The sequence below is a fragment of the Pelodiscus sinensis genome, chromosome 1, assembly GCF_049634645.1.
Source record: "Pelodiscus sinensis isolate JC-2024 chromosome 1, ASM4963464v1, whole genome shotgun sequence".
Taxonomy (NCBI): Eukaryota; Metazoa; Chordata; order Testudines; family Trionychidae; genus Pelodiscus; species Pelodiscus sinensis.
In genome coordinates this window covers 147,829,833-147,856,473 of record NC_134711.1, presented here as the reverse complement: position 1 = coordinate 147,856,473, position 26,641 = coordinate 147,829,833, and the positions used below count along the sequence as shown (strand labels likewise).

Here is a 26,641-nt window from a genome sequence, read left to right as displayed (position 1 = left end):
TCGGGTTTGTTTGTGAGGGAAGGCAGGTGGGGATGGGAGAGGAGGAGGGGCTTGCCAGGGGGCGGGCAAGGAGCGGCACCTGCAGGGCTAGTGGATGGCAGCAGCGGCTCGAGGAAGGGAAAGTACCAGGCACTGCTGGTGGTTCGCTTCCTAGGGCAGGGAGCGGCCGAGGGCAGTGGGGCGGAGGAGGAAGCAGGCACAGGTGGCTGCTGTGCGGAGGCGAGGCGGAGCGCTGGGCTGTCACGGTGACCCTCGGGGGAAAGCTCCGGGCAGAGGGAGGCGGCGCCATGGCCCGGAGCTGGCGGTGGCTGCAGGGGCTGATCCTCACTTGGCTCCCCATAGGTGAGTGGGGGGGGGGGGAGGCTGCAACCGGGTCTGGCTCAGCGGGCGCCGCGCAGGGAGTCTTTGCACAGGGGCTGCGCCCCGTCCACCCGCCTCCTGCCACTCAGGGCCCGGGGAGGCGGCTTGTCAGCTGAGCAGAGTCTCTGATTTCCTGCTCTTCCCAGCTGCCCCGGCTTGGACTCTTGCTGCCGGGCAGATGGGGGGTGTCTCCTCCTGGGGCCCCCGCTGGGTGCGGTGCGTGCAGCCCCCCCTGGAGGAGGGACATCTGGGCTCTTCCCCCTCCAAGCAGGGCACCCACAGAGGTAGGGGGGAGGAAGATGCAGGAGCTCTGCGGTTAGCCTGGGTGCTGTGCCATCCGCCTGCCCCCTGCAAGAAGGCAGCAGCCTTCTCCCTAGAGCCCCGCGGGACGGGGGCTGATCCTTCCCGGGAGAAGAGGCAAGTGGAGCTGGGCTGCTTTGCAGCCTCCTTTGGGGTTTCACAATGGGTTACAGCTCTATGGGGGGCAGAGATGCTCTCCCTCAGGAAAAGAGCCTTCAAGAGACGGGGGTCAGCTCTGGAGAAATCTCTCCCAGCCTTCCCCCGTTGCTGGTGGATTGCTGGACGGGCTGGTCAGTCACTGGATGACTCAAAGGTGGCCTCATCTACTCATGATCTTAACAAAGCCGGTATTGAGAGGGGGTCAATGTGGAGAGCAAAATCCAAGCGTTGTGTGGGTCATTGATTGGCTTGACTCCAGGAGACACTGCTACATGATGCTCCAGCTAAAATGTTCATATACTGGTCACAGGTCAGACCCCAATAAAATGCGTTGCTTGCAGTGGTTCAGCCTGGATGGGACAAGAGATGGATTCCCACCATCAGCTCTGTATCTGAGAGGAACAAGCTGTTTCCTGACCAGCCAAACAGTTGCTGTTTGGAGGTGGGGGCGCCATAGGAGTAGCAACCATTCCTATAAGAATTCCAAGACTTTGTTGAGCAGTGGCAAACGGAGGGCAGCTTTTCCTCCTTAGAAGGTGTGGTTCATCTAAGGACTTCCCCCTGCTAGCATCACCCCTACTTCATCTGTGCTAATCCTGAACCAGTTGACTTTCCTCCAAGTACTGCCTTCATTGTAATGTTGAGGCACCAAGGTAATGGTTCTGTCTGCTACTGAGGAGAAAGCAGTGGGTGGCTCCTTGGTCTTGAGCATCTTGTGGTCTCCTTGACAGCTCAACAAAGGTCAAACATAGCTACCACTGCTCAGGGAGGTGGAGTAACTGTGCTGATGAGATAGCACTCTCCCCTCAGCATAGAGGCTATGTCTACTTTGGCAAGATTTTGTGCAAATACTTTTAACGCAAGAGTTTTTGTGTTAAAGTATTTGCGCAAGAGAGCGTCTATACTGGCATGTGCTTTTGCGCAAAAGCATCTGTGCTAGTGTAGACGCTCTCTTGCTAAGAAAGCTCTGATGGCCATTTTAGCCATCGGGCTTTCTTGCACAAGAAATTCATGTTGCCTGTCTCTTGCGCAAGAACACTTGATTCCTGAGCGGGAGCAGGAGCATCATAGTTCTTGCGCAAGAAGCACTGATTTCACAAATTAAAACATCAGTGTTCTTGCACAAGAACTCCCCGCCAGTTTAGACAGGCAGCGTGTTTTTGCACAAAATTATGCCAATGTAGACACAGCCAGAGTGTCTACGCTGGCAGAGCTGCAGTGGTGCAGCTGTGTTGGTACAGCTGAGCAATTATAGCAATTCTAATGTAGACTAGCCCATCAACCCATGGTAGTGCAGGTGAACTAGTAGTATTCTGTGGTTAACTGCTGAAGCCAAGCAGTACTTCCAAAAGTATTGGTATGGACATTTGGCTTGGGTATGTGGCTGTGAGGAGACGGCTCAACCAGTGCTATCATTGCTGTCTCCTTGCTATATCCAGGTCTGAAGCCTGTCTGGGACTGGTATAGAATTTGCATAGAGGTCAGATGCTGCTAGAAGTGTTGTGGCATTAATTTCCCAATAACTTTAGCAAGGATGAAAAGTGAGAGACAAAGAGTTAGCCTACATGTTCATTTGATCCCAACAATGGCTTCTTGAGAGTGATCTAAACTATCATGTGTTTTAGGGTAACAGTTTCCCTTCATAGAAGTAGATACTGGGTCAGAAGCAGGACCAAGTATTCTTCATATGATTTTACTAGTCATCCAGGGCAGTGCCATTTCACGAATGAGTATGAGATCTGAGACTTCAGTAACTAAAAATCTAGCAAGTGTTCCATCTGGTGCTCTTCTCCAGGCAGAGAAGGGAGATAGGAATTCCAGTACCCTGCTCACTGGCCTATCAAGTCACGAGATTATTTATCTAACTCTGCAACTGACTGGTTGCGTAACCTTGGGTGAATCAGTTAGCCTAATGTTTCAGAAGTAAAGAGCATCTGCAAGTCCTGCCTGTTTCCATGGGAATTTCTTGCATCTTTGAAAACCAGGCTATTTACCTTTGTGCTTCAGTCTCCCCCTCTGTAAAATGGAAGTTACAAAGATGAATCGTTAAGAGACTTAAAGATAAAAAGCACTATATGGATTCTAGGTATTAGTGTCCTATAGGCAGGAATTAAATGTTAGAAATAGTTAAAGGGAGTGGTATGCTGTGTTGCTTTGATTTGAAGCTTAAAGAGATACTGTATGTCCCTGAACCTTTTGAGGGTCTAATCAGCTCAAGATTTTGTCAGGTGTAGCAGTGAGTTTACTGCCAAAAAGACTGGGGAGCTGGGTGTGCAGTGAGAACGCTGGCAATATGGGATTATGGAGGAGCTCTTCAAAAAAGAAGTTAGATGCCATTTTACAATGACCTTCTGCTGGAGTAGGACAGTTGCCTTTGAAAATCTCCCTAAACCCATTTCATCCCAGCCTTGCCATATCCTGTGCTGTGTGGGCTACTCCCACCTTCAGCAGTGTTTGTGTGGGGTTATCTAAAGGTGCTGGAGATATCTTTGTTATTATTAACAACAAACACACTCTTTTGTGTTATCTTATTTACCCTCGATAAGGGAAATGCTGAAGTGTGACTGAGCTAATGTGCTATTTATTGAAACCTTTACAAATGTACTCAGTAGATAAAGTTGTTTTGGGGTGTAAAATGCCACAGACTGGCAAGGATTAGCTATTTGGATTAATGAGATGTGGAAAGTCAAAATATTAAAAAGAAGTGATGTGAATTGTTCTGAACTGACAAATGGGCTGCCTTTATTAACTTTCCTGTTACAGTGGTATATGGAAGTGTTATCCTTTTATATCAATTTGATGCCCCATAGGATTGTGGCAAATAGCTTGGAATGGTTAAAAATGATGTTTACATTTTTAGACCTACAGATGCTATGCTCATTAGGATAATAAGTTTAAGGCCATGTCTATACAATAAAACTAAGTCAATCTAGTTTAAGTTGTCATAGCAACAACAGTGATTACACCTCTGATACATGTCAACACGTTGCTCCTTGTGTCTGTGGTGTGCATCCTTACCAGCTTGCATTGATTGTACTGTCAGAGTGGCGGCATTGTGGGACAGTTCCTGAAAGCCAGTAAAACAGTTTCTACTCTGACTCTGCATTGACCTAAGAACATTGACTTTGACTCTACATCTCTTGTGGAGATGGAGTTAAGTCAGCATAGTGGGGCAGTTATGTTGGTGGGAGCCAGATTTAAGTAGATCAGGGCTACTCAACTTTGGAAACCCCAGGGGGCCACAATGATACTCACAGCACATACCGAGGGCCGTAACTTAAGTGCGGTTGCATATATGTACAAATATACGCAACTAGCTTCTTTCACACTGGTGGGCATGAATACAAAGCACTTCCCACAGTGCCCCGGCACCTCCTCCCTGGGAGCTAGAAACATGGACACCCTGTACCTGTCTGTTCCAGCCAGCCCATCAGCTTGCATTTTTCAATGCTCACCCCACCTGGGAGACGCCTCGCCATTGTGGAACATGTTCCCAGCAGAGGCCATGTTCAAAAGATCCTACATATGGGCTGTGTGTTGAGTACCACACAAGCCCAAACCGCACCGCGGGCTACAAACAAATGGGTTGCAGGCCGCATGAGGTACACGGGCCACATGTTGAATAGCTCTGGTGTAGATTTAGTGTAGTGTTCGTGAAGGGCTAGAGCGAAAGTTTGCTTCAGAAGGGCAAGGTGGCAGTGTTACTATTGCCAAATGGCAGCTTTTCTGTGACCTCCATTCCCACTGGCTGGTACCTCTTGTGTTCTCTCCTGCAGGTTCTCTCTCCCTGCTGGTGATAGTGCAAGATATTGAGCGATACACCACCTTATTTGCTTCTGTGATCCTCAAGTGTGACTACAGCACTTCAGCGCAGCTGCAGGATGTTGTAGTGACATGGCGCTTCAAATCCTTCTGCAAGGACCCCATCTTCGATTACTACTCTGCCTGTAAGTGCTGTGCTCCTTCACCCTGGGATCCTTCTACAGTGTGGAGAAAGGAGGGAGACTCACCAGGGGGAGGCTGAGCTTTTTGACCCTCTGCTGCCTACAAATCAAACAGGAGCGTGGCATTTCCTGCAGGCTCTGAGCTCGGGGCAATTTATGGCAGGGACTGAAAGCTTGAAGATTCCGCTTCCACAGATGTTCTGGCCAATGATAGGCATTGTGAATGTCACTGCTGTGCGTGGAACTCAGAGCTCTGCCTTTGTGGGGTTAGAAACAGAGGCCCTGTGGGTAGTGACAGTGAACTGCAAACAGGCTTTATAAATGAGATCTCCTGCCTCCAAAGATGGGGTCAGGAATGAAGGCCAGTGTGGTTATAGCTGGCCAGCAGTGACCAGGCATTATCATTTAAGAGGTTCTGAAGAAATGAAGCAAATGCCTAATTTTGGGAGAGATGAGCCATAGCATACTAGTGTCTGGTGATGGTCTCACTTGAGCAGGTATCTTGTGCATGGCCCTTTGGACTGACCCTTAGGGACACTCAGGACAGCGAGCCTTCAACATCTACCCTCCTTTTCCTCCACTCTACATCTACACTGGCAGCTTCTTGCGCAAGAACATTTTGCGGAAGAGTTCTTGTGCAAAAAGTCTTCTACAAGAGCACGTCTACATTGGCATGTGCTTTTGCGCAAGAGCGTCTATGGCAGTATGGACGCTCTCTTGCACAAGAAAGCTCTGATGGCCATTTTAGCTATAGGGGTTTCTTGCGCAATAAATTCATGTTGCCTGGCTACCCTGACCTCTTGCGCAAGAGCTCTTGCACAAGAGGGCTTATTCCTCGTGGGGAGAGGAATAACTCTTCTGGAAGAAGCCCTGTTTTCCGACGCTAGACTGTAAATTTACTTGCACAAGAACGCGTGTGCAGTGTAGACATCCGGCAAGTTTTTGCGAAAGAACAGCTGTTCTTGCGCAAGAAGCCTCCAGTGTAGACGTAGCCCATGTGATTAAGCCCCAACAAATAAACCCTTATAAAGAGGGATAAGGCTGGTGACTGGCTGTAAAAATGATTTACCTCTCTTCCATATTGTCTTCTTAAGTCTTACCTCCCCACTTACCTGGAGGTTGAGGATTATGATGATGATGGCTTGCTCTGGTGAATCAATCATCTGCTCCAATAACTCCTCTGGATTCCCTGTCCATTTCCAGATTCTATATTCCATTAGTGCCTATAGCATGCTAGGCCCTGTCCTCCTACACAGTCTCTTCCTCATTTACATGAACAGCAACATGCAAAAAGTAGAGGGAGAGGGGACTATCTATACAAGTCTATTAAACACCTCAAAACTCTTTAAGAAACTTTTTTTTTTTTTTAATGATGGAGATTTGTTTTGCTTGGCCAATGGATTGCATGTCTTTGGTTACCTCATGATTCCACTACGCACTGAGAATTCAGCAGCTACAGAGGAGAAGGCTCTTGCTCCTGCAGTGGTGAAGATGCTGGGAGGGGCAGAAAGGTGGCCAGCTCACAAAGTCCCACTTCCTCACTGATTTTTCCATCTCCATTCACTTTCTAACTCTGTAGAAGATTTTGTCCTCCCTGTTTTGCTGTTCACTTTGTATTGAAGACTCAGCACAAAGTAAAGTGTGCATACTCATATGTTCACTCACATGCAGGTGTAAGGGATTTGCCAGTAAGGGACTCTCTCTGTCCTTTTTGAGGTGATAGCATTTGAGGTTTCAGATCAGTGATTGACTCAAATCTTTGTTGCTATCTAAGTTGTGTTTAATGGCTTATTTGTAGCCTACCAGGCTGGGTTAGCGCTTGGCCAGGACCCATCCAATGACTGTAATGACAACCAGCGGGAAGTGCGCATCGTCATTCAGAGACGTGGACAGAACGAGCCTGTGCTAGGGATAGATTACAGGCAACGCAAGATCACCATCCAAAATCGTAAGTGACCACTGGGGAGGAGAGAGGGCATGAATCAAATAGCCATCCAACATTCTGCTGCCCTCGCTTCACAACCTGTGAACCTCGTCAACTCTATCTATGACTTACAGACACTGTGAATGAAACCTGCAGCCTGATTCTGGGTAAATGTCACCACTGGATAATGTTTATTTGCAGCTCCACAAGCTAAAGCTGATATAAGGGCACTTGGACATACTGCTGTCCTACAAGCTGAGCATAGGAGGTAGGAAGGAATTTTGCACCATGTGTGGCAAGTGACCGGGTGCATTATATGGAGTTCACTTTCCTCTGAAACATGGTAGTAGTTATAGCTGGACTTGGGCTACTAGACTTGATTAAATGGTGTGGTACAGTCAGGCAGCGGGGTACCAAACTTAATGCATCAGGATTTGATCTGATGTGGATAGGAGGTGTGATATTAGATTCAGTCTGATATGAGAAATCTAGGGATATTTTTCTTATTGTGCAAGGAAGTGCTCTGATGTGGCTGACTGTTGTTCCTCTAGGAAAATAATAGGATGATTCTTTGATAGGAGGAGAAAAAGAAGTGAAAGATTATTAAATGAGAGCTTGGAAAGAGAGAAGAATGGACAGTGTAAAGGTTTAATCATATTTTTGCAGCAGACATGGTGATGTTGTGTACCATTTGTAAGCAAGGCTACCCTCTAGTGGGTAAGGCCACAAAAGGGATAAGGGACTTGCTGAAGCAATTGCCTTCCTTTTTTAACTTTTGAAATCAAGTTACACACATTAGCTTTTACAATTTGCAGATGAAGGCCATGTTTCTAGGTCCCCAACAGACACGGGTGCAGCTGCGGCCCTTGTCTGTGGTCTGTAGTGCAGGAATTTGTCACACTAGGGTCTGAGAGCAGTGCCAGTGCTAGAGTCCCCTGTGCTCACTGCACGTTTTTCCTCCCTAGGGGCAGACCTTGTAATCAACGAGGTGATGTGGTGGGACCACGGAGTGTACTACTGTGCTGTTGAGGCTCCAGGAGACACTGCAGGTGACCCAGACAAAGAAGTTAAGCTGGTTGTTCTGCGTAAGTGCCAGTGCTCTGGTTTTTTTCCACCTATCTACAGATCTCTCCTGCCATTCTCTTTCCTCTCTCACCTGGAATGCCTCAAGGAGCTGCACGCAGCAGCATATGGTCAGGGTTTGTCTTAATTCTTCTCTCCTTCTCCCCTTTAGATTGGCTCACGGTGATCTTCATCATCCTTGGCGGTCTCCTTCTCTTCATACTTATCGGGGTGTGCTGGTGCCAGTGCTGCCCCCAACACTGCTGCTGCCATGTCCGCTGTGCCTGCTGCCCAACCCGCTGCTGCTGCAACGAGGAAGGTGAGGCCCAAAGGGGCATGTAAATCCCATACGCTCTGGCTTTCACAGATATGGAACATGTCTCACTGTATGGAGGAAGCAGGGCTTTTTAGTAGCAAGCTAGCCTGTGACATTTCTCTGACTGGTGTTGCCCTCAGAACAACGTTTCTAAGACGGGAGTCTAGAAAACATGGTTACCATCGTGTGTCACCCCTCCTTCTTTTTCCCCAATGCAAAGTTAGCAACTTTCACCCCATGTCTCTCTCCTCCCCTCCACCATTTTCCTCGTGGCTAGCTCAGTGTTGTTTCTTCCCTATCCCACTGCAGTTCTTCTACTCCATCCACTGAGGTAGGCTGTGACTGCCTTGTCCCAGGAATCAAAATACAGACCCTGCCCTCCCACCAAGCTCTTTGTAGCTCTGTCAACAAACTTTTCCTTAAAAGTGTGGGTCTGCTCTGGAAATTAACTTTGCAAAAGCAACAGTTCACAGCTGGGGCCAGATTACCCCCTCTCTGGGTCTTAGGCAAACAGATACATTTGGTCCAGAGCAGAAGGGAGGCCCTGGGCAGGACACATTGTGTGTTTGGAGAGTAACCTCTCGTGGTGTTTTATGGGAGGTCAAACCCATCCTACAGCCGTGTCTCTTGTCCCACAGTATCCATGCAATGGGCATTGAGCCTGGCATATAAGGTTGTAGCACCACTTAAGTTTGGCCTGGCTTGGGCTGTGGGGGATGGCCAGGGATGCTGGAACACTTTCTATGGGAGGGTGCCGAGAGCCATTGAACCAAACTATAAACTCTGTGTAGAATGGAAAGCACTTCAAGCCAGGGGTGTGTGTCAGAATGCCTACTTCCAACACCCATGTGGAGATCAACTTCTTTGGTTGTGCCTCTTCTTTCTCTGATTCCTTGATAGTAATTTGTGGTCTCCTCCAGTCCTCCCCATTCTTCTGCACTTTTTCCTCTACTGCATGCAGGGATTGGTGTGTGTAGAAACCCTCCAAGCAATTCTTCCTTTCCTACTGCTTTTCAGGGGTCCTTCCAGCTGTTGCTCTGCTCCATTGCTCCCTAACTCAATTCCTTGTAGTCTTTTAATGTCTGAGCATCTAGAAAGCTACTAGTCTCCTCCCAAAACAAACAGATGTGGATGCTAGAGTATAAGTGTGACGTAGTGGGGGTACTTGCTGGGCTGTGGTGACCTCTGCTGTCTGGAGCAAGACCCAGCAGGGAAAACCTCATTATGCAAAGGTGACTCAAAAAACATGTCTGACCTGCAGCCCCCCATGGGGAGAAACAAAGGGAGGTGGAATGCTGCCCTGGCTGTGGGCAGGGCTGGAAGAGGGGAGGTTAGTTCCTGGCTGGAAGGCAGGGAAGAAGGAGCTGGGGAGGGGTGCTGGGACTCCCCTATCTCAAGGGGGGCACTGAGGCCTCTTAGCCCCAGTTCCTGTAACCAGATTACATCTGTGCTGCGCTGTGCTGGAGGAACAATAAACAACCTCCATTCTACTGGCTGGTGAAGTCTGTTCATGCCATTTCGGGGTGCAGGAGATGGGAAAATCCCGACACGTCGTCACAATAAGTTCCTGGAATAAAATGATATTATGGGGAGGGGGTTGGGAGAAAACCTGGGACTGTCCCAGTACACCCAGAACAACTCTTCAGACACAATTCCTTGCACATATGGAATCTTTGTTCGCTTAGGCCGCTAGAGGGCGACCCACCCCATCTGAAGCAAGAAAAGCTGGGGATAATGTCCAAGTAATGGTTATAGACCTAGGGTTTGAGTCACTTTTCGGGTATGCCTACAGTGCACACCAATGGCAGAGATGCATAGAGTACCTATATGTAAGCGGGGGAATGATCCCGCTATTGTGGGGAACTTTCCTGGCTTCTATACACCCCGGTGAAATGAACCAGCGAAAGGATCTGAGTCCCCGCTCCCACTTCCTTTACCCCACGGCTCCCTGATCCTGAGGGCTCCCCCTCCACTCTCCGGAGTAGCAGAGCCCTTGAAACCCCAACAAGGCAGGGCCCAGGTTTCCTGGGGCTTAATCCCGGACCTTGTAGTCACTAGGGGCAGGAGTTAGGGTGTCCCCACTCCGAGGTGCTCTCTTTACACTGCAGGCCTTCTTGGCCCAGTGTTCACTTCATAAGGTTCAAAGCAAATACAATTTATTAAACAACAACTTATTAAAGAGGAAAGAATAAGACAAAATGAGAATGGTTAAATGAGAACACACAGCCCTGCTCTGTAGCACAGGGACATCAAAACAGCAGTCTGCAGGGTGTAAGGACAGTCCACAGTCTCTTTCTTAGAGGCCCTGGATATGCTGCAGGGGGGGCTACAGGCTGGACACGCTAGCCCTGGTAGTGACCACACAGTCTCAAGCTCGAAGTAGCCAGACCCCTCTCCCAGTCCAGAGCCTTTCCCCACACTTTGCTGGTCCCAGGTGCTCACCACATCCAGCTGCAGGCTGTGCTGCTTGGCCAGTTCCAGCTCCTTGTGTTGCTTCTCTGTTCCTTTTGGCTCTGAGCACTGCCAGTCTGCTGCTCAACACAGGCTCTGCACTCCCTGTGCTGTGTATGCCTGGCTCTGCTGCTGCAAAAACTGCCCCTCAGCACAGCTTGCACTCCTCTTAGCAGTGTCTCAGCTCTCTGTTCCTTTTGCAGGACTCCTTCATACAGCTTGCACTGCTCTTTTCAGCTCTCTGTCTTTTGCAGGACCTCTTCTGCACACAGCTTGTTCTGCTCTTTCAGCTCCCTGTTTGCTCAGAGAGAGCCAGAACAATCCCCACTTACAACCTGTCAGTCAGGCTGAGCTGGAGTGTTGACTGCTTTCCATTGTCTCTGGGGTCTGTCAGTCTCATGAACCCTTCCCCTTCTGAAGCTGATAAACCAAAAAACTCCCACAGAGTTTTAGTAAGGGGTAACAGTCCCCTTACATATAGCTATCTGCATGCCACAGTGTAAAACAGGCTGTGTGCACACTGTTGTGTGTAGCTATGTGTGTCTGTGAAAGGTTGTGGCAGAGGGGAGGCAATGGGGAACTGCTAGAGCCTTTCCCCACTGCCTCTTCACTGCCACAGCCTGTCCCTGTGGTGGGAAAAGGCTTCAGCCGTGGAACACTGCACTGCTAAAAGTCCCAGTTTAGACAGGAGAGGCACTACTTGGGCATATAGCGAGTGTTAGGTGCAGAGCTGCAGGCTTCAGGCATGTCTTTCTCTGCTCATCAAAGCAGTACCTTACACATTACAATGCTGTTTATACTCATGCTAGGGGGACATGCGCCATATATACCCTAATCACCACTGTACACAGTATGCAGTGCAGACATACTAAAATCAAAGGTTCAGTAAGGGTAACCGAACCAGATGAGTTTATCATGGTTTGGGATTTGCATTCTGTATATTGGGGTGGGAAACCTTTTTTGGGTTAGGGGCCACTGACCCACAGAAAAATCAGTCGGGGGTCGCACACAAGGGAGAAACAATCCCTTCCTCCCCCCCCTCCAAAAAAACCACACCCCTACTAATGTGGCCCCTGACAGATGGAGAGAGACAATCCCCACATTCCCCTCACACAACCAAGCCTAGTGAGGGCACAAACTATTAGATTTTGCGTGCTCCAGCCCTGCAGTGGGTGGGACCAGGACCAGATCCTGGCAAACTGGGGGCCACATCTGGCCCCTAGGCCTGAGGTTCCCCACCCCTATGAATTTGGCCCAATGGGTCAAATTCATCCCGTGTGTACACAGGTATCAGTCCCGTGAAAAGCTCTGCGTGTTACTCCCTCCTATCAGCAGCTTTTCCTGCTAGGAGCCCCTGCTGCTCCAGTGTCTGGAAATAAGGCATTCAGCAGGTGTGCAGAACAAGTGCAATCAGTCCAAGAAACAAGGAGTCCTGTGGTACCTTAAAGACTAGCAGATTTATTTGGACATAATCTTTCATGGGTAAAAATCCACTTTGTCAGGTGCGTGGAGTCTCCATTATTTGATTAATATCAGTAACACACCGAATGCTGCACAAAATGTGAAATGAAGCTGGTCCCTGCCCTAGAGAGCTTACTCTGCCCTATAGAAGACACAATCTGTTGTGTGTGCACTCACTTCATATGGGTGTCCCTAGAAGAAGTGAGTCTTCCGGAGGAACTTGAATGGGAAGTGTTGGCAAATAGATATGGGAAGAGCATGCCACATCTAGGGGCAGGAAGAAGAAGGGGAAGGTAAAAAGGATTTTGAGACGTAGTAGAGAGTTGGAGCAGGAGGGGGAATGCAGTGAGAGGAAAGATCAGTGGACCAGACCGGAGTTAAGTTTGTTGCAGTTTGATGGTGAGAACAAGAAGTCCAAACTGGGGAGGGGAGAAATTCTACATTTGGGATGACATGGTCAAATTGGTGAGCAAAGAAGATAATTTTAGCAGCTATCCTGTGAATTGATTTTAAGGATACAATAGAGGTGTTGGGGGACAGCCAGAGAGAAGGAGGTTGAAGTAATCCAGACAGGAGCTGGAGAGAGCATGGCAGAGCACCTTAGCTCTGAGGACAACAGAAGGGATGGCTTTTGAGATACCTTGTAGAAGATGAAACAGCAAGATTTGGACAGTCTGCATGGATGGGGCAAAAGAGAGCAAAGGGTCTATTGGGACTCCCCACCACCATACCAGCTGCAGTTCTGGTCAAAAAGAAGGTTGGAAGTGTTGTCAGCAATAATGGACAATGGAGGAGCTAGAGAGGGATTAAGAGGAAGAAGGAAGTAGAGTGCCTCTGTCACTGTGTTCAAATCTCCATCTTAAACTGCTTCATAGCTCTGCCCCTAGTGGAAAGCAGGTAGACTTTTTACATTTAAAGGTGTAGTATATAACAGAACGATACCTCACAATGGAGCTCTTCACACAGCTGTCTAAGATGGTTGCACAACCTAGCAGAATTCCTGTGTTTCCATTTCTACATTTGCCCTACACATCTTCTTCTTTCTTTCCTGGGTCATACTCATTATCCTGGCATGCCCCTGGCTCTGTTTTAGCTTTGCCCCAAGGCTGATCTCCTGTAACTCTGTATTGCTCAATGCTGCATGCTGCCATGTATCAAGCAAAATTTGTATCCAGAGCAATGGGTTGGCAATGCCTGAGCAGAGATGCTGTAAATGTGTCTCTTCTTGCCTAGCCCTGGAACGACATCGGTTCATGAAGCAGGCACGGAACCTTATGCCTTGGATGACACACCACCCATTCTACATGGGAGGTGACAGGAACTCCCAACACTCTTCTTACCACCTAAACCCACTGCTGCAAAAAGGTGAGCCCTTGAGAATCCATGCAGGGAAGAGTAAGGCCAACACTTGAATCTGGTAACTCCCTGGAGTCTAGTTGGCTCTGGTCACTCAGCCAGAGTATTGATGAGCTGTTCCTACCATGACTCTGCTATATTGTGCCCTGGCCAGGGGTAAGAATGGATCCAGCCTTTCTGCCCTGGAGAGGGCACTACAGGGGTTATGTTGTTCCTAATCAGCTCCTTATTACTTATTCAAAACTGATACAAAACAAGTAGAAGGCAATTAATTTATGTTGCTACCAGTCTGTATAAATAACAGGAAAAATGATCCTTGATATAGCTATTCTATCTAACAAACAAACAAGAGGGGATTCATGTTGAACTTAATTCTACCCAGTTATTGGTTCTTTATATCCATTTCCAGGTCATCACCTCCTGTTTCACTCCTCAAAAAAGCAGTCAAAGTTGTATATAAGTATCAATAACTTAAGGAAAAGACTATTGAAGTTGTTCAGAAATGAAGTGCAGCAAAAGAGGAAAGGATTGCTTATAGGAAAACTCTAAAAAGCAAACACTGGAAAATAGAGAAATACAGCATGATGCTTTCCCTTTAACTCCACCCTTGTTTGCTATTAGCCCAAAACAAGTTTTGTATTACTGTCCTGACAACCATATAGCTGCAGACCATGCAGCTTCAGATTTAGCTCTTGTTTATTTCAGGACATATTCTGAACTGCATATATGTGAAAACTTAAATGTGTTGAGAAGTATGAAAATACACAAATTTGTAGTATTCTAAACAACCTTAACTCTGCCCCTGCCATTAATTTGCTACTCTTTATGCTTATCTTTATAGTACTTGTATTCTTGCCTAGTATTAAGGTTACAAATATGAATCAGCTCCAGTTTCACAAAGCTTTGTATGTGAATTTACATTTGGCTTTTGACAAAATTGGCAGGGAAATGAATTTGGTGTCCCAGCCATGCAAAACAATTTGTTCTTTTTCAAGCAGATACTTTTTCAAGTTAAAAGAATGCCTCTTGAACTGGCATTCCTGGTTTGCTGGATGACCCTGTGACCTATTGCCTCTAAGTTTTCCAGAACAATCCAGCCCATTTCTAGCTTGGCTTCAGTCCTTGCTGTATGTAGTGTGAGACTCGGGCAGCTTTGCAGGGGCAACTTTAACTATCAGGTGGAGAGGAGAATGTGAATCTGGTAGTTTGGTTGGGCTCCTTTTTGACTCAGTGAGAAAATTGGCTTCCCGGGTCGGGACAGGAATGTCTCCTTACTGCTTCCCCCCCGACTGTTGCTCTCTCTTGTCTCCCATTGTTAGATGTCTCTCTGCAAAGTAGCCTCCCACTGGTGCATTCACAGGGCCAGCTACACCCCCAAAACAACGTCCTGGACTATCTGGAGTCTGAGGTCCAAAATCTCAACCCTTCCCAGCCCCTGATACCCTCCCACCACTTTGGGGCCAACCAGCATCCCAGTATGCTCTCCTCCCTGAGCTCAGAGATTGTGGAGCGCAGGGTAATCCAGCTGCCACCCATCACGGAGCTCATCCCATCCTCTCAGAGGAGCAGTAACTTGTCACACCTGCAACGAGCTGGCCACGCTGCAGGGCCCTGGGGATCCGCAACAGAGGATGAGAGGGAGGACTGGAGACGACACCAGCCTGTGGATAGGGATTCTCACTCCAACTTCAATCGGAACTCCAGGGACAGGGGTCGAGACCCGAGGCCGCGGGAGGGCAGCTATGATGGCAGGCACCGGAGTTCCAGGCGGGATGTATCGCCCAGGCAACGGCCGGATCACGGTAGGTATGGGGGCATATCCTACCCTGAGGAGACCAGAGATCGTTCAGACCACCGCTTTGACCCAAGGCAGCTGCCGTTAGAGAGGCAAAAGTATCAACACCCCAACAGAAGGAGTAACCATTCAGAGCAGCGGGGACGCCGGCGTCGCAGCTACTCTCCTCCATCCCGGCGAGGCTCGTGGAGCTCGGCAGAGGAGCACGAACACTTCCAGGGGAACTACAGACAACGCCACCGTCGTTCCCCAGGCTGGCCAGAAGACAAGCCGCCCAGTTACCGCTCACTGGAACTCATCCCAGACAAGGGCTGCAAACGCGGAAGCAGCATGGGCCAGCCCTCGGTAAGTCCAATCCTCATTGCTCTCTCTGGTGGGAATGGTTTAGCCCGTCTCTGTGTGGGGGGGGAGGGAAAAGGTATCAAATGTGAGCTGGAGCCGGGTGTATGTCAAGGTGGGAGTTGGGTGTAAAATGTCCCACACAGCTTGGTTGAGGAAGTGCTGAAATCCCCCCTCACGTGCACGTAGCACAGTTATGGTGTACTAGGGCTGGAGGGAAATGAAATTGTTGCCTGAACCCCTGAGAGGTCGCCGCAGAGCACGTTTTTTTATTTTGATTTATTTCAATTGTCATGTTATGTCTGTAAGTCTTTGCTATTTAAGAGAATGAACATTAATAATGTTGTATCCAGTACTAGCCCACTGACCCGGCATTGCTCAAGTCCTTGAGGAGGGGTTCAGGGGAAGGGATGAGGGGGTGCAGGAGTCAGGTCAGGAGCTTTGGGATGTGGGAGATCAGGGAAGGGGGCTGAGAGCTTGGGGGGGTATAGAAATCGGGGTTGGGGTGTGAGGAAGGACTCACAGCAGGGGGTGGGAAGCAGGAGTCAGGGCAGAGGATTGGGGGATATGGGAGGGCTCCCCCAGGGTGGCAGGGACCACACTGCCTGGCCCCTGAGGTCATTCTCCTGGAACCATAGAGCTGGAAGAGACCTCAGAAGGTCATCAAGTCCAGCCCCCTGCTCTAGGCAGGACCAATTCCAACTAAATCAACCCGGCCAGGGCTTTGTCAAGCTGAGACTTAAACACCGCTAGGGATGGAGACTCCACTACTTCCCTAGGAAACCCATTCCAGTGCTTCACCACCCTCCTAGGGAAATAGTTTTTCCTAATATCCAACCTGCACCTCTCCCACCACAACTTGAGACCATTGCTCCTTGTTCTGCCATCTGTCACTACTGAGAACAGCCTTTCCCCATCCTCTTTGAAACATCCCTTCAGGAAATTGAAGCCTGCTATCAAATCCCCCCTCACTCTTCACCTCTGCAGACTAAACAGACCCAGCTCCCTCAGCCTCTCCTCATAGGTCATGTGCTCCAGCCCCCTAATAATTTTGGTTGCCCTCCACTGGACCCTCTCCAAAGCGTCCACATCCTTTTTGTAGTGGGGGGTGGGGCCCAGAACTGGACAATATTCCAGATGTGGCCTCACCAGAGCCAAATAAAGGGGAATAATCACATCTCTGGATCTGCTGGCAATGCTCCTCTTAATGCAATCTGGTATGCCATTAGCCTTCTTGGCTACAAGGGCACACTGTTGACTCATATCCAGCCTCTCATCCACTGTAACCCCCAAGTCCTTTTCTGCAGAACTACTACTTAGCTGGTTGGTCCCCAGCCTGTAACAATGCTTGGGATTCTTCCGTCCCAAGAGCAGGACTCTGCACTTGTCCTTGTTGAACTTCATCAGATATCTTGTGGCCCAATCCTCCAATTTGTCTAAGTCACTATGGACCCTATCTCTGCCCTCAAGCATATCTACCTCTCCCCCTAGCTTAGTGTCATTTGCAAACTTGCTGAGGGTGCAATCCATCCCCTCATCCAGGTCATTAATAAAGATATTGAACAAAACCAGTCCTAGAACTGAACCTTGGGGCACTCCGCTAGAAACTGACTGCCACCCTGACATCGAGCCATTGATCACTACCTGCTGGACCCAGCCTTCTAGCCATCTTTCTATCCATCTTACCGTCCATTTATCCCATCCACATTCCCTTAACTTGCTGGCAAGAATATTGTCAGAAACCGTATCAAAAGCCTTGGGAAAGTCAGTGGATGTGATATACCGGTACCTTGACTTTAGCATGTCCACAGACCCAGTTACCTCATCATAGCAGCTAATCAGATTGGTCAGGCACGACTTGCCCTTTGTGAATCCATGCTGACTATTCCTGATCACTTTCCTCTCTTCCAAGTGCCTCAAAATAGATTCCTTAAGGATCCCTTCCATGATTTTTCCAGGGACTAAGGTAAGACTGACCGGCCTATAGTTCCCTGGATCTTCCTTCTTCCCTTTTTTGAAGATGGGCACTGCATTTGCCTTTTTCCAATCATCTGGGATCTCTCCCGATCTCCACGACTTTTCAAAGATAATGGCCAAAGGCTCCTCAGTGACATTTCCCAACTCCCTCAGTACCCTCGGATGCATTTAGTCCAGACCCATGGATTTGTGTACGTTTAGCTTTTCTAAATAGTTCCTAACCTGTTCTTTACCGACTACGGGCTGTCCATCTTCATCCCATCTTGCGTCACTTAGCACATTAGTCCGGGAGCCCACGTTGTCCGTGAATACAGAGGCAAAGAAAGCATTGAGTACTTCAGCTTTCCCCACATCATCTGTCACTAGGTTACCTCCTTCATCCAGTAGGAGCCCCACACCCTCTCTGTTCACCTTCTTGTTAACATGCCTGTAGAAACCTTTCTTGTTATCCTTCACATCCTTTGCCAGTTGCAATTCCAACTGCGCTTTCACCTTCCTGATAACCCCCCGGCACTCTCGAGCTATATGTTTATACCACTCCCTGGTCATTTGTCCAAGTTCCCGCTTTTTGTAAGCTTCCTTTTTGTGCTTAAGTTCAGCAAGGATTTCCCCTGTAAGCCAATCCGGTCTCTTACCATGTTTGCTTCTCTTGCTACACGTCAGGATGGTTTTTTCTGCGCCTTCAATAAAGCTTCTTTAAAACACTGCCAGCTGTCCTGGAGTCCTTTCCCCTTCATATTAACATCCCTGGGGATTCTGCCCATCAGGTCTCTGAGGGAGTCAAAATCTGCTTTTCTGAAGTCCAAAGTGTGTATTTTACTACTCTCCTTTCTTCCTTTGGTCAGGATCCTGAAATCTACCATCTTATGATCACTGCTTCCCAGGTTGTCACTCAACAAAACTTATTTTCTCATTTCCTGCCTTAAAATACACAAACACCCCAAGACACTCCACTTCCCCTATTAGTTCCTCCCTGTTTGTGAGCAGAAGGTCAAACTGCGCACGGCCCCTCGTCGGATCCTTCAGCACTTGTACCAAGAAGTTATCCCCAACATTCTCCAAAAACTTCCTGGATTGCCTGTGTACTGCCATATTAGTCTCTCAACAGCTGTCAAGATGATTAAAGTCCCCCATGAGAACCAGGGCCTGCAATCTGGAAGCTTCTCTCAGTTGTCCGAAGAAAGCCTCATCTACCTCATCCACCTGATTCGGTGGCCTGTAGTAGACACCAACCACAACATCAATGCTGTTGTTTGCACCTCTAAACTTAACCGACAGGCTCTCAACAGGTTTTTCTCCCTCTTTATACTGGAGTTCTGAGCAATCATAGTGCTCTCTTACACATAGTGCTACTCCTCCTCCTTTTCTCCCCTGCCTGTTCTTCCTGAACAGTCTATACCCTTCCATGACAGCGCTCCAGTTATTCTGAAGTATAACTGTCCTTGCTATCAGACTCCTCTCTTTACATGTGATGAGAAACAATTGGATTCCCTTTGTTCTGGCACAGCCAAACCCTGACCTTGCTTTAAGTTATGGTTAGAGGAGGCTGCCTACCAAATGTTGTGGTCTTCGCTCTTAACATGTAGGAGGAGTTCTTCAACAAACAGACTAAAAGACAGACACACAGACCAATGCTCTAAAATATATATAGTAGAAGATGGCCAAAACATTAAGGCTATGTCTACACTTGTGGCTTCTTGCACAAGTATGGCCGTTGTGCAAGAATCCGCAGAGCATCTATGCTGCCCGCCCGCTCTTGCTCAAGGAAATTTACAGTATGGCCTGGTAAGAGAGGGCTTCTTGTGCAAAAGCTACGCTCTTTTTTTAACAGGTGAAAGCCCTCTTGTGCAGGAGATCTTGTGCAAGAGGGCAGTGTGGATGCTCGGCAGGGATTTCTTGAACAAGAAAGCCTTATGGCTAAAATGGGCTTTCTTGCGCAAGACTTCTCCCACACTGCCATGGGAGCTCTTGCACAAAAGCACAGCGCGCACATGGCAGTGTGGATGTTTTCTTGCACAAGAACCCTTGCGCAAGAAGCCGTGAGTGTAGACATAGCCTCAGACTTGAGCATTAGGCACCCAAATCCATATTTAGGTTCCTTACAGTAGTGGCCTGATTCTCAGAAGTGCTGAGCAGTTAGTGCCAATTCAGATGCAGAGACCTGGACAAAGAATTGAACTCACTTTATACTGCACAGAGATTAACCAAGAACAGTGTTTGGAAGTTATCAAGTGGGGGCTGTATTTGAATGGCAGTTTAGGGGCAAAAGGCTTCAGATCCCATTCCCAGTCTGAGTTTTCCAGCCCACTCCCTACATCTCCTGACTTTTTTCGTATACGCTCTGATTTTAGGGAGTGTGGAGAAATAAATTATCTCCTATTCCCTTCGATGCAGGATCTTAACACAGAAGGCTCGTGTTAAAGGGGTCATGTCCCACAGCAATATGATATTTCCTTCCTCTTGTCTCTGAGCTACAAAGATGGGTTTCTTTAAGGGAAACCCAGATCCAGTCATAACCCTCTAACTGGTACAAAGGGTCTTGCTGCTTTGCTACAAAAGGGGTAGGGAGACAGGCTTTCTATGCTCCGCCCCCCCCCCCCCCCCCCCCCACTGCTGATTCTGTCTTAATTTTCTCCTGCAGGAAAAAGGAAGTTCCCGCAGTGGAAGAAGCATGGTCATTTAGCACATGGCAGAAGGACTGAAACTCTCAATGGTTCTGCTTTGAGGCTCCGTTTTGCCCTCCCCATAGGTGATTTGGGGTGGCTACTTCTGACTGAACAGGAGACCTTCAGCAACTGGATAAAGTAAAACGTAGTGGAGACCAGTGAGGAATCTATGTGTAGGGATCCAGGAGAACAGTGGCTTTATCACATTATCTGAAAACCTTGTATTTCCTTCCTTGCCCTGGAGACTTGGGTTTCAAACAGACGGTGGTGGTTGTTGAAAGTCGTCCCTTTGATAAGAGTACAGTTTCTGGTGGTACTGAGCAAACAGCATTTCCTCCCTCTCTGAATTTGAATGTTGTGCATGTGGTCATAAGATTCAGCACCAAAGGTCAGAATGTTTGCAGTGATTAATAAGTGGTTGTTTACAATACACTATCACACCGGAAAATCTTTACTGCTCTGGGTATTTTTTGAGGAATCTACCCTTTTCCTAACATCTCACATGCACTGCTTTCCTCCTTGGCCTCTGTCCTCCTGTGGTGTGTGTATGGGGGAAACAGGCTCTAGGAGACTATTCTTATCCTCTGCTTTGCTAAGCTGTTCCCTTCCTAACATGACAGTTAGGGAGCTGATCTTTACTCTGAACATTGCATTTTTCCTAAACTTGTTCCTCAACACATCTGTGTTTTGGTTACTATTGGATTAAGTGCCTGCCTGTAAATTACTCGTGAACTGAAAGCAAAGAAAGAAATTCCTTTGGAAACCAATTGCAATAGACAGACAAGCAAGTTCGTTTTTTTTTTTCTTGCTTGTGTTGCAAGAGAGGAGACAAAAGAATCCTTTTCTCTGGATTTTTTTGATCAGAGGCCTCTTCTTTCTATGGTAAAGCTGCTTTCTAAAGGCACTTTTTGAACTGCTGGTTGTAGGGCTCAGCTCTTTGTGTAGAGCTTTGGGAATGGCTTGTATACTGAGTTTTGTAATTCACAACACCTAAAGGTTACTCAAGACCTATTCTTTCTTCATCCAGTCCATTTTTCAGTTGGCATAGGATTGCTGTCTACAGGATTTTTAAAGTGATCACTGGAGTGCCTGGCATTTCTGTCGGAAAACTAGTTTACAGGCATGACTTTTGAAAATGGCCTTTTCTTGCGCATTTGCAGGGCACTCCCTCTGAAATGCATATCAATTAAGGGCTTTTTCTTCCTTCTTGGGGCTGTATGTAAACCAGATAAATGAACTAATGGCTAGCACTGGTGCAAGTATCAATGGAGTGGGGTCGCTACTTAGAGGATATTCTTGGCCGGAACAGTGGTTGCTAATGGATTTTGAAGGGTTGTTTGGGAAGCAGGAGCCACTGTGGCCAAAGTCAGACTCTTACAATTCCCTGGGAACTAGTGCTCTTTCTTGATTCCTCTCTCAAAATGGCTGCCAAGGTTGAACATCTAGCTCCCTCTTATTGTTCTGTAAGAGGTACTTTCTCCCTCCTGCATTGTCCTGAAAGGGTTGGAGTCCAAGGCCAACAGCTGATGGAACATGTTGTGGAATAGCCACCATCTTGGCTAGCACAACAGAGATTGAAACAGGGATCATTAGAGCAAAGAGTTTGAGATCAAGAACCTGCCAGTATAACAGGAGACTGCAACAAACTCCTCTCTTCTCTGGCTTGGGCATGGAGGGTGAGGGTGCAACTTGCTGGGCTGAATCACAGATGGCTGACACCTCAAATAGCTAGCTCCATATAGAATTTGAAGATGATGCTCCCAAGCCTGGTGTTGCTTCTGGGTCTGTTCCACAGCCTCACATGTGTGTAACCCAGTGGTGCTCAACCTTTTTTAATTCACGGGAACATTTTTTTGAGGGGAAAAAAAAAAAGCAACAGGGACATTTTGTTGCAGCCCCTTTAATTTAAAGCGCCAGTACACTCCCCTGCCACTCCCCCCACCACGTGCACATCAGGTGCTGAGCCAGGAAAATAAAATGGTGGCTGGCCCAGCGCTGCGACCCCCCCCCCCCCCCCCCAAGAAGACAACCATAAGCCCACAGGTTGTACACCGCTTGTGTAACCAAGTTCTTCTTGAGACCTCTGATGGACATAGCAGGGACTGCCCAAGTTTGTTAGAGATGACTTTTCTGTATGTCCACTGTGAGCCACTGCAGCAAGAGCACAAGGATGAGGGCTCCGGCCCCCATACAAAAGAGAAAGATGACGAGACTGTGGAATCTAGGCTGGATCTGTGAAAAGTTTTATTTAAAGATGAGATTTTAATGATGAGGTGGTGGGACTTCTGATGGTTTTAATACATTTTTTTCCTCTGTGTATTGCTGGCTAATGGTTTGTATTGGTTATGAAGAGCTGATGGACAACTAAATTGAAAGAACGGCATTGTTGCCCCTTCTTTTAACATCAGTATCCCTTTCTGAGGGTACATCTACCCTTTAAATCACTATAGACAGAGCTTTGCCACTGTCCGCACTGAAGTGCTACACTTACTACAGTGACAGGAGGGGTTCTCCTGTTGGCATAGGTAATTCCACTCCCAAGAGGCAGTGGGGGTAGGTCAACAGAAGCAGTTTTCTGTGGACCTAGCACAGTCTATGCAAGGGATTAAGTCAGCACCCTTTTGTGTCTTGCGGTATAGATTTTTTACATTAGCTCTGTCACTCAGCAGTGCACCTCTGCTGAGCAGAAGCAGATGTCCAGGCAGCAGTGCTGGAACAATTTGTATAGTGGGGGTGCTGAGAGCCATTGAGCCAAACTGTAAACCCTGTATATAATGGGAACCACTTCAAGCCTAGGAGTACCACCACATTCCTAGTTCTGCAAAAGCGACGAGGAGTCCTGTGGCACCTTATAGACTAACTGAATCATAGAATCATAGAATAATAGGACTGGAAGGGACCTCGGGAGGTCATCGAGTCCAGCCCCCCGCCCTCAAGGCAGGACCAAGCTCCGTCTACACCATCCCTGACAGATGTCTATCTAACCTGTTCTTAAATATCTCCAGAGAGGGAGATTCCACCACCTCCCTTGGCAATTTATTCCAATATTTGACCACCCTGACAGTTAGGAATTTTTTCCTAATGTCCAATCTAAACCTCCCCTGCTGCACTTTAAGCCCATTACTCCTTGTCCTGTCCTCAGAAACCAAAAGCGACGAGGAGTCCTGTGGCACCTTATAGACTAACTGAAGTGTAGGAGCATAAGCTTTCGTGGGCAAAGACCCACTTCGTCAGATGCATGCATGACCCATCTGACGAAGTGGGTCTTTGCCCACGAAAGCTTATGCTCCTACACTTCAGTTAGTCTATAAGGTGCCACAGGACTCCTCGTCGCTTTTGCAGATTCAGACTAACACGGCTACCCCTCTGATACTTGATTCCTAGTTCTAGCATCTGTGTGTCTGGGGCATAGCAGGTTGACTTCCCAGGGGGAAGAAATCCATAATATGGATCACGGGTGTGTTCAGCGTAATTTGCGTTAGCTGCATCCACCCCACTTCTGAAATGAACTGGTCAAACAAGCAGGACAACTTCTTCCTACTTTGTCAGCCAAGAGCAGGGCCCAGCTCTCCAGGAGCAATTATGCCTCAAGAACTGATTCTAATCAGAGCTCAAGACAGACAGTGAACTCCTGCTTTTTGCACATCTCCTTCTTTCCCCCAAAATTGCTTCTACACAAAACCTTGTATAATTCCAGCCGAACACAGCATATCTTCCCAAGAGGCTAAGATTGTTCACATGCTAAGAGCTGGCCTACACTGAAAAAATAACCACACCCCTGAGTGTCACAGTTAAGATGACTGATGATAGAAATGTAGCTGTGATGACCTGACCCTTGCAGTAGTTGGCTAGATCAACAGAATAATTTGGTGGATTTAGTTACTCCTCCTTGCTGATGTGGGTTACCTAGACTTGAGCAATGGGAGAACCCCTTCTATTGCTGAGATGCACTGAAGTGCTACAATGATGCAGCTGTGTTGTGGTAACATATAAGTGTAGGCATAGCCTGTGAGAAAGAACATGAAGGTTATGTGTAAGAGTGATGCCTGCCATAATGGTATGACTGTATTAATTACATAGCCCGGTGCCTTTGGCCTAACACTCAGGAAGTGAGCTCTCTTCTTTCCTTTCCCCACAGCTCTGTAAGAGACTGAAGAAACTATTTGTGAATAGTTTGTGAATTCTACTACCATCTTGTATGGGTCCCTGCTATTCACTTTTTGCTAACATTCACATGAGCTTACTTCTACTTCTGTGAATTTGGGGGGGGGGGGGGAAGGTGGACTAATTTCAATCGTGAAAAATTTAATTTTGTGATTAAATCATGGACAGTAGTAATTTGGATTATCCAGTCAGGCACCAGCAATTGTATTATGTGGTTTAGACAGTGAAACATGCAGCTCAAATGTTAAATGGAGTCGGGGAAAGTCACAGCGTGCAGTTTGTTTGCCCAAAAGTTTCAAATAATGACAGAGGAAGCAAATTCCTAAGTCAATGAACTTGTGTATAGATGGTAAACTGGATAACTTTGTTTTCTAGTTGCTGATTCAGTTTCTAGTCACTGTGGATTTGTTGCACAGTTAAAGGGATATCCCTTGTATACAAGAAGCAATTTCCTGTATCAACAGAGATGAAGTGGGTGCAAAGTAATTCTTCTATGAGACACTTTTTGGTGGGTAATGAATATGGAACCCTCCAATTTCAAGCTCTCCTGGCCTGCAGGGCAAACAGAGACTGATCCTGACAGCTGCCTTGCTATAGATCTGTGAGTGGAATAAAATCTTCCATTCTTGATGAACAAGAATGGACCCGTATGCCTGGCCATTTTATGCATTTACAGAGCTCCTATCATGGCATTAGGTAGGGCACCATTCCAGGAATGGAGGGTGAGGGGCTGCTTTTTGTGTAATCTCTGATTTGTATGGACAATTGTGTAGAATGTTGGCAATCACACAACCTATAACAGAGAGTGCCAAAAGGTCCAGGAACAATCTTTGAGCTTGTCTTCACTACAGTTAACATGAGCTCTCACTCACCACAAGTGAGAGTGGCCACACAGCAAAGTAACCTTCAAGCAGCATGCAAAGTATGCATTATTAGACCCAGTATCTGATACTCAGCAGCACTTGAGTTTCTACCCACACATATCTGCCCCCCTTCCCCCCCCCCCCCCCCCCCCCCCCCCAATGGGCCAGCTAACTTGAGTTTAAAGCACCGCTTAGTTAGGGATAGCATTGAAGTTATCTTGCACTAACACAGGGAAGACTAGCTCCTTGTCCTTCTGCATCTTGTTTAGTCTCTTCAGTGTAGTGTGCCTTGTACTATTTTTCTACACTGTCATTCTATTATGCCAGTGATGCAATGAAAATTGCCAAATGGTAACTGATGTTTATTTGTATGTTTTTGGGGTTTGATTGTCAAATGTGTAATTAAATAAATGAGAACTTCTAGCCATTTATCTGTGGTCTATCCTTATTTCTTCAATCAAGAAATATAATCAAGTCCTTACATCGGAAGAATGGGAATCAGAAAATCACCATCCTACAACAAATCTTAGTGTAAGAGCAGTTTGGAACATGTCATCCCCCTATCATTCCCATGGAAAACTTTGATACTTTTTGTCAAAATGAGGAAAAAATGGGGGGTTGGCCAGAATTTTTCAGTTTTCAAATGAAACATTTACATTTTTCAAGAAAAGCAGAAAAAATTGGCACCTCACTGCCTTTGAGGATGTGGACCTTGTTTTTGTTGAAAACCTAACTTTCCATCAGGAAATATTTTTAATGGTGAATTTTATGGCCAACCCTAATCAAATTATGGGACACTAATCAAGTCACTTTATAAATCCCTCTGTCTCTGTTTCCTTCCACGGGTCTGTCCATTAGGACAATGATACTTACTCTGGGGTTGTGTCTACACTGGCATGAATTTCCGGAACTGCTTAAAATGGAATACTATTCCATTTTCAGTTTTTCCGGAAAAGGAGCGTCTACATTGGCAGGCTGCTTTTCCGGAAAAGCCCTTTTTCCGGAAAAGCGTCTGTGGCCAATGTAGACGCGCTTTTCCGGAAAAGAGCCCCGATGGCCATTTTCGCGATCGGGGCTTTTTTCCGGAAAAGACTACTGGGCTGTCTACACTGGCCCTTTTCCAGAACAGTGTTCCGGAATAAGGACTTATGCCCGAGCGGGAGCAGAGTAGTTTTTCTGGAATAGCGACTGATTTTGTACAGTAGAGCGTCGTTGCTTTTCCGGAAATTCAAGGGCCAGTGTAGACAGCTCGCAGCTTATTCCGGAAAAGCGGCTGATTTTCTGGAATAAGTGGCCCAGTGTAGACACAGCCTGGTTGTAAACTGCTTTGAATTCATAACTGACAAAAGAGGTTAATAGTAGCATGGTGTGTCTATTTATTAGGTCTTGTTTGAAAATGGATCGTCTTTGCTTTTTCCATGTGTGAGAGAAGCACCTAATAATTGAATTATTGTCATTAGAAGTTAAAACATATATAGGATAAGAAGAGGAGAATATAGTCACT

At 47.3% G+C, this 26,641-nt stretch overlaps 1 protein-coding gene across 1 annotated transcript; it reads left to right on the top strand.

Moving 5' to 3' along the window:
• On the top strand, positions 1 to 22,126 carry ILDR1 (immunoglobulin like domain containing receptor 1). The gene is made up of 8 exons (XM_075906624.1): positions 1 to 342; positions 4,596 to 4,766; positions 6,562 to 6,711; positions 7,653 to 7,772; positions 7,922 to 8,068; positions 13,211 to 13,342; positions 14,653 to 15,473; positions 20,086 to 22,126. Exons 1-8 carry the CDS (start codon positions 33 to 35, stop codon positions 20,125 to 20,127), a joined length of 1,893 nt encoding a protein of 630 aa, XP_075762739.1. The 5' UTR covers positions 1 to 32; the 3' UTR covers positions 20,128 to 22,126.
• The last annotated feature ends 4,515 nt before the right edge of the window (positions 22,127 to 26,641 follow it).

Excerpts from the sequence above, each read along its gene's own strand:
- ILDR1 (XM_075906624.1), top strand. The coding sequence starts at position 33 with ATGGGAGAGGAGGAGGGGCTTGCCAGGGGGCGGGCAAGGAGCGGCACC. Across the intron at positions 13,343-14,652 it reads AAACCCACTGCTGCAAAAAG|ATGTCTCTCTGCAAAGTAGC; the intron begins GTGAGCCCTTGA and ends TCCCATTGTTAG. Across the intron at positions 15,474-20,085 it reads GCAGCATGGGCCAGCCCTCG|GAAAAAGGAAGTTCCCGCAG; the intron begins GTAAGTCCAATC and ends TTTCTCCTGCAG.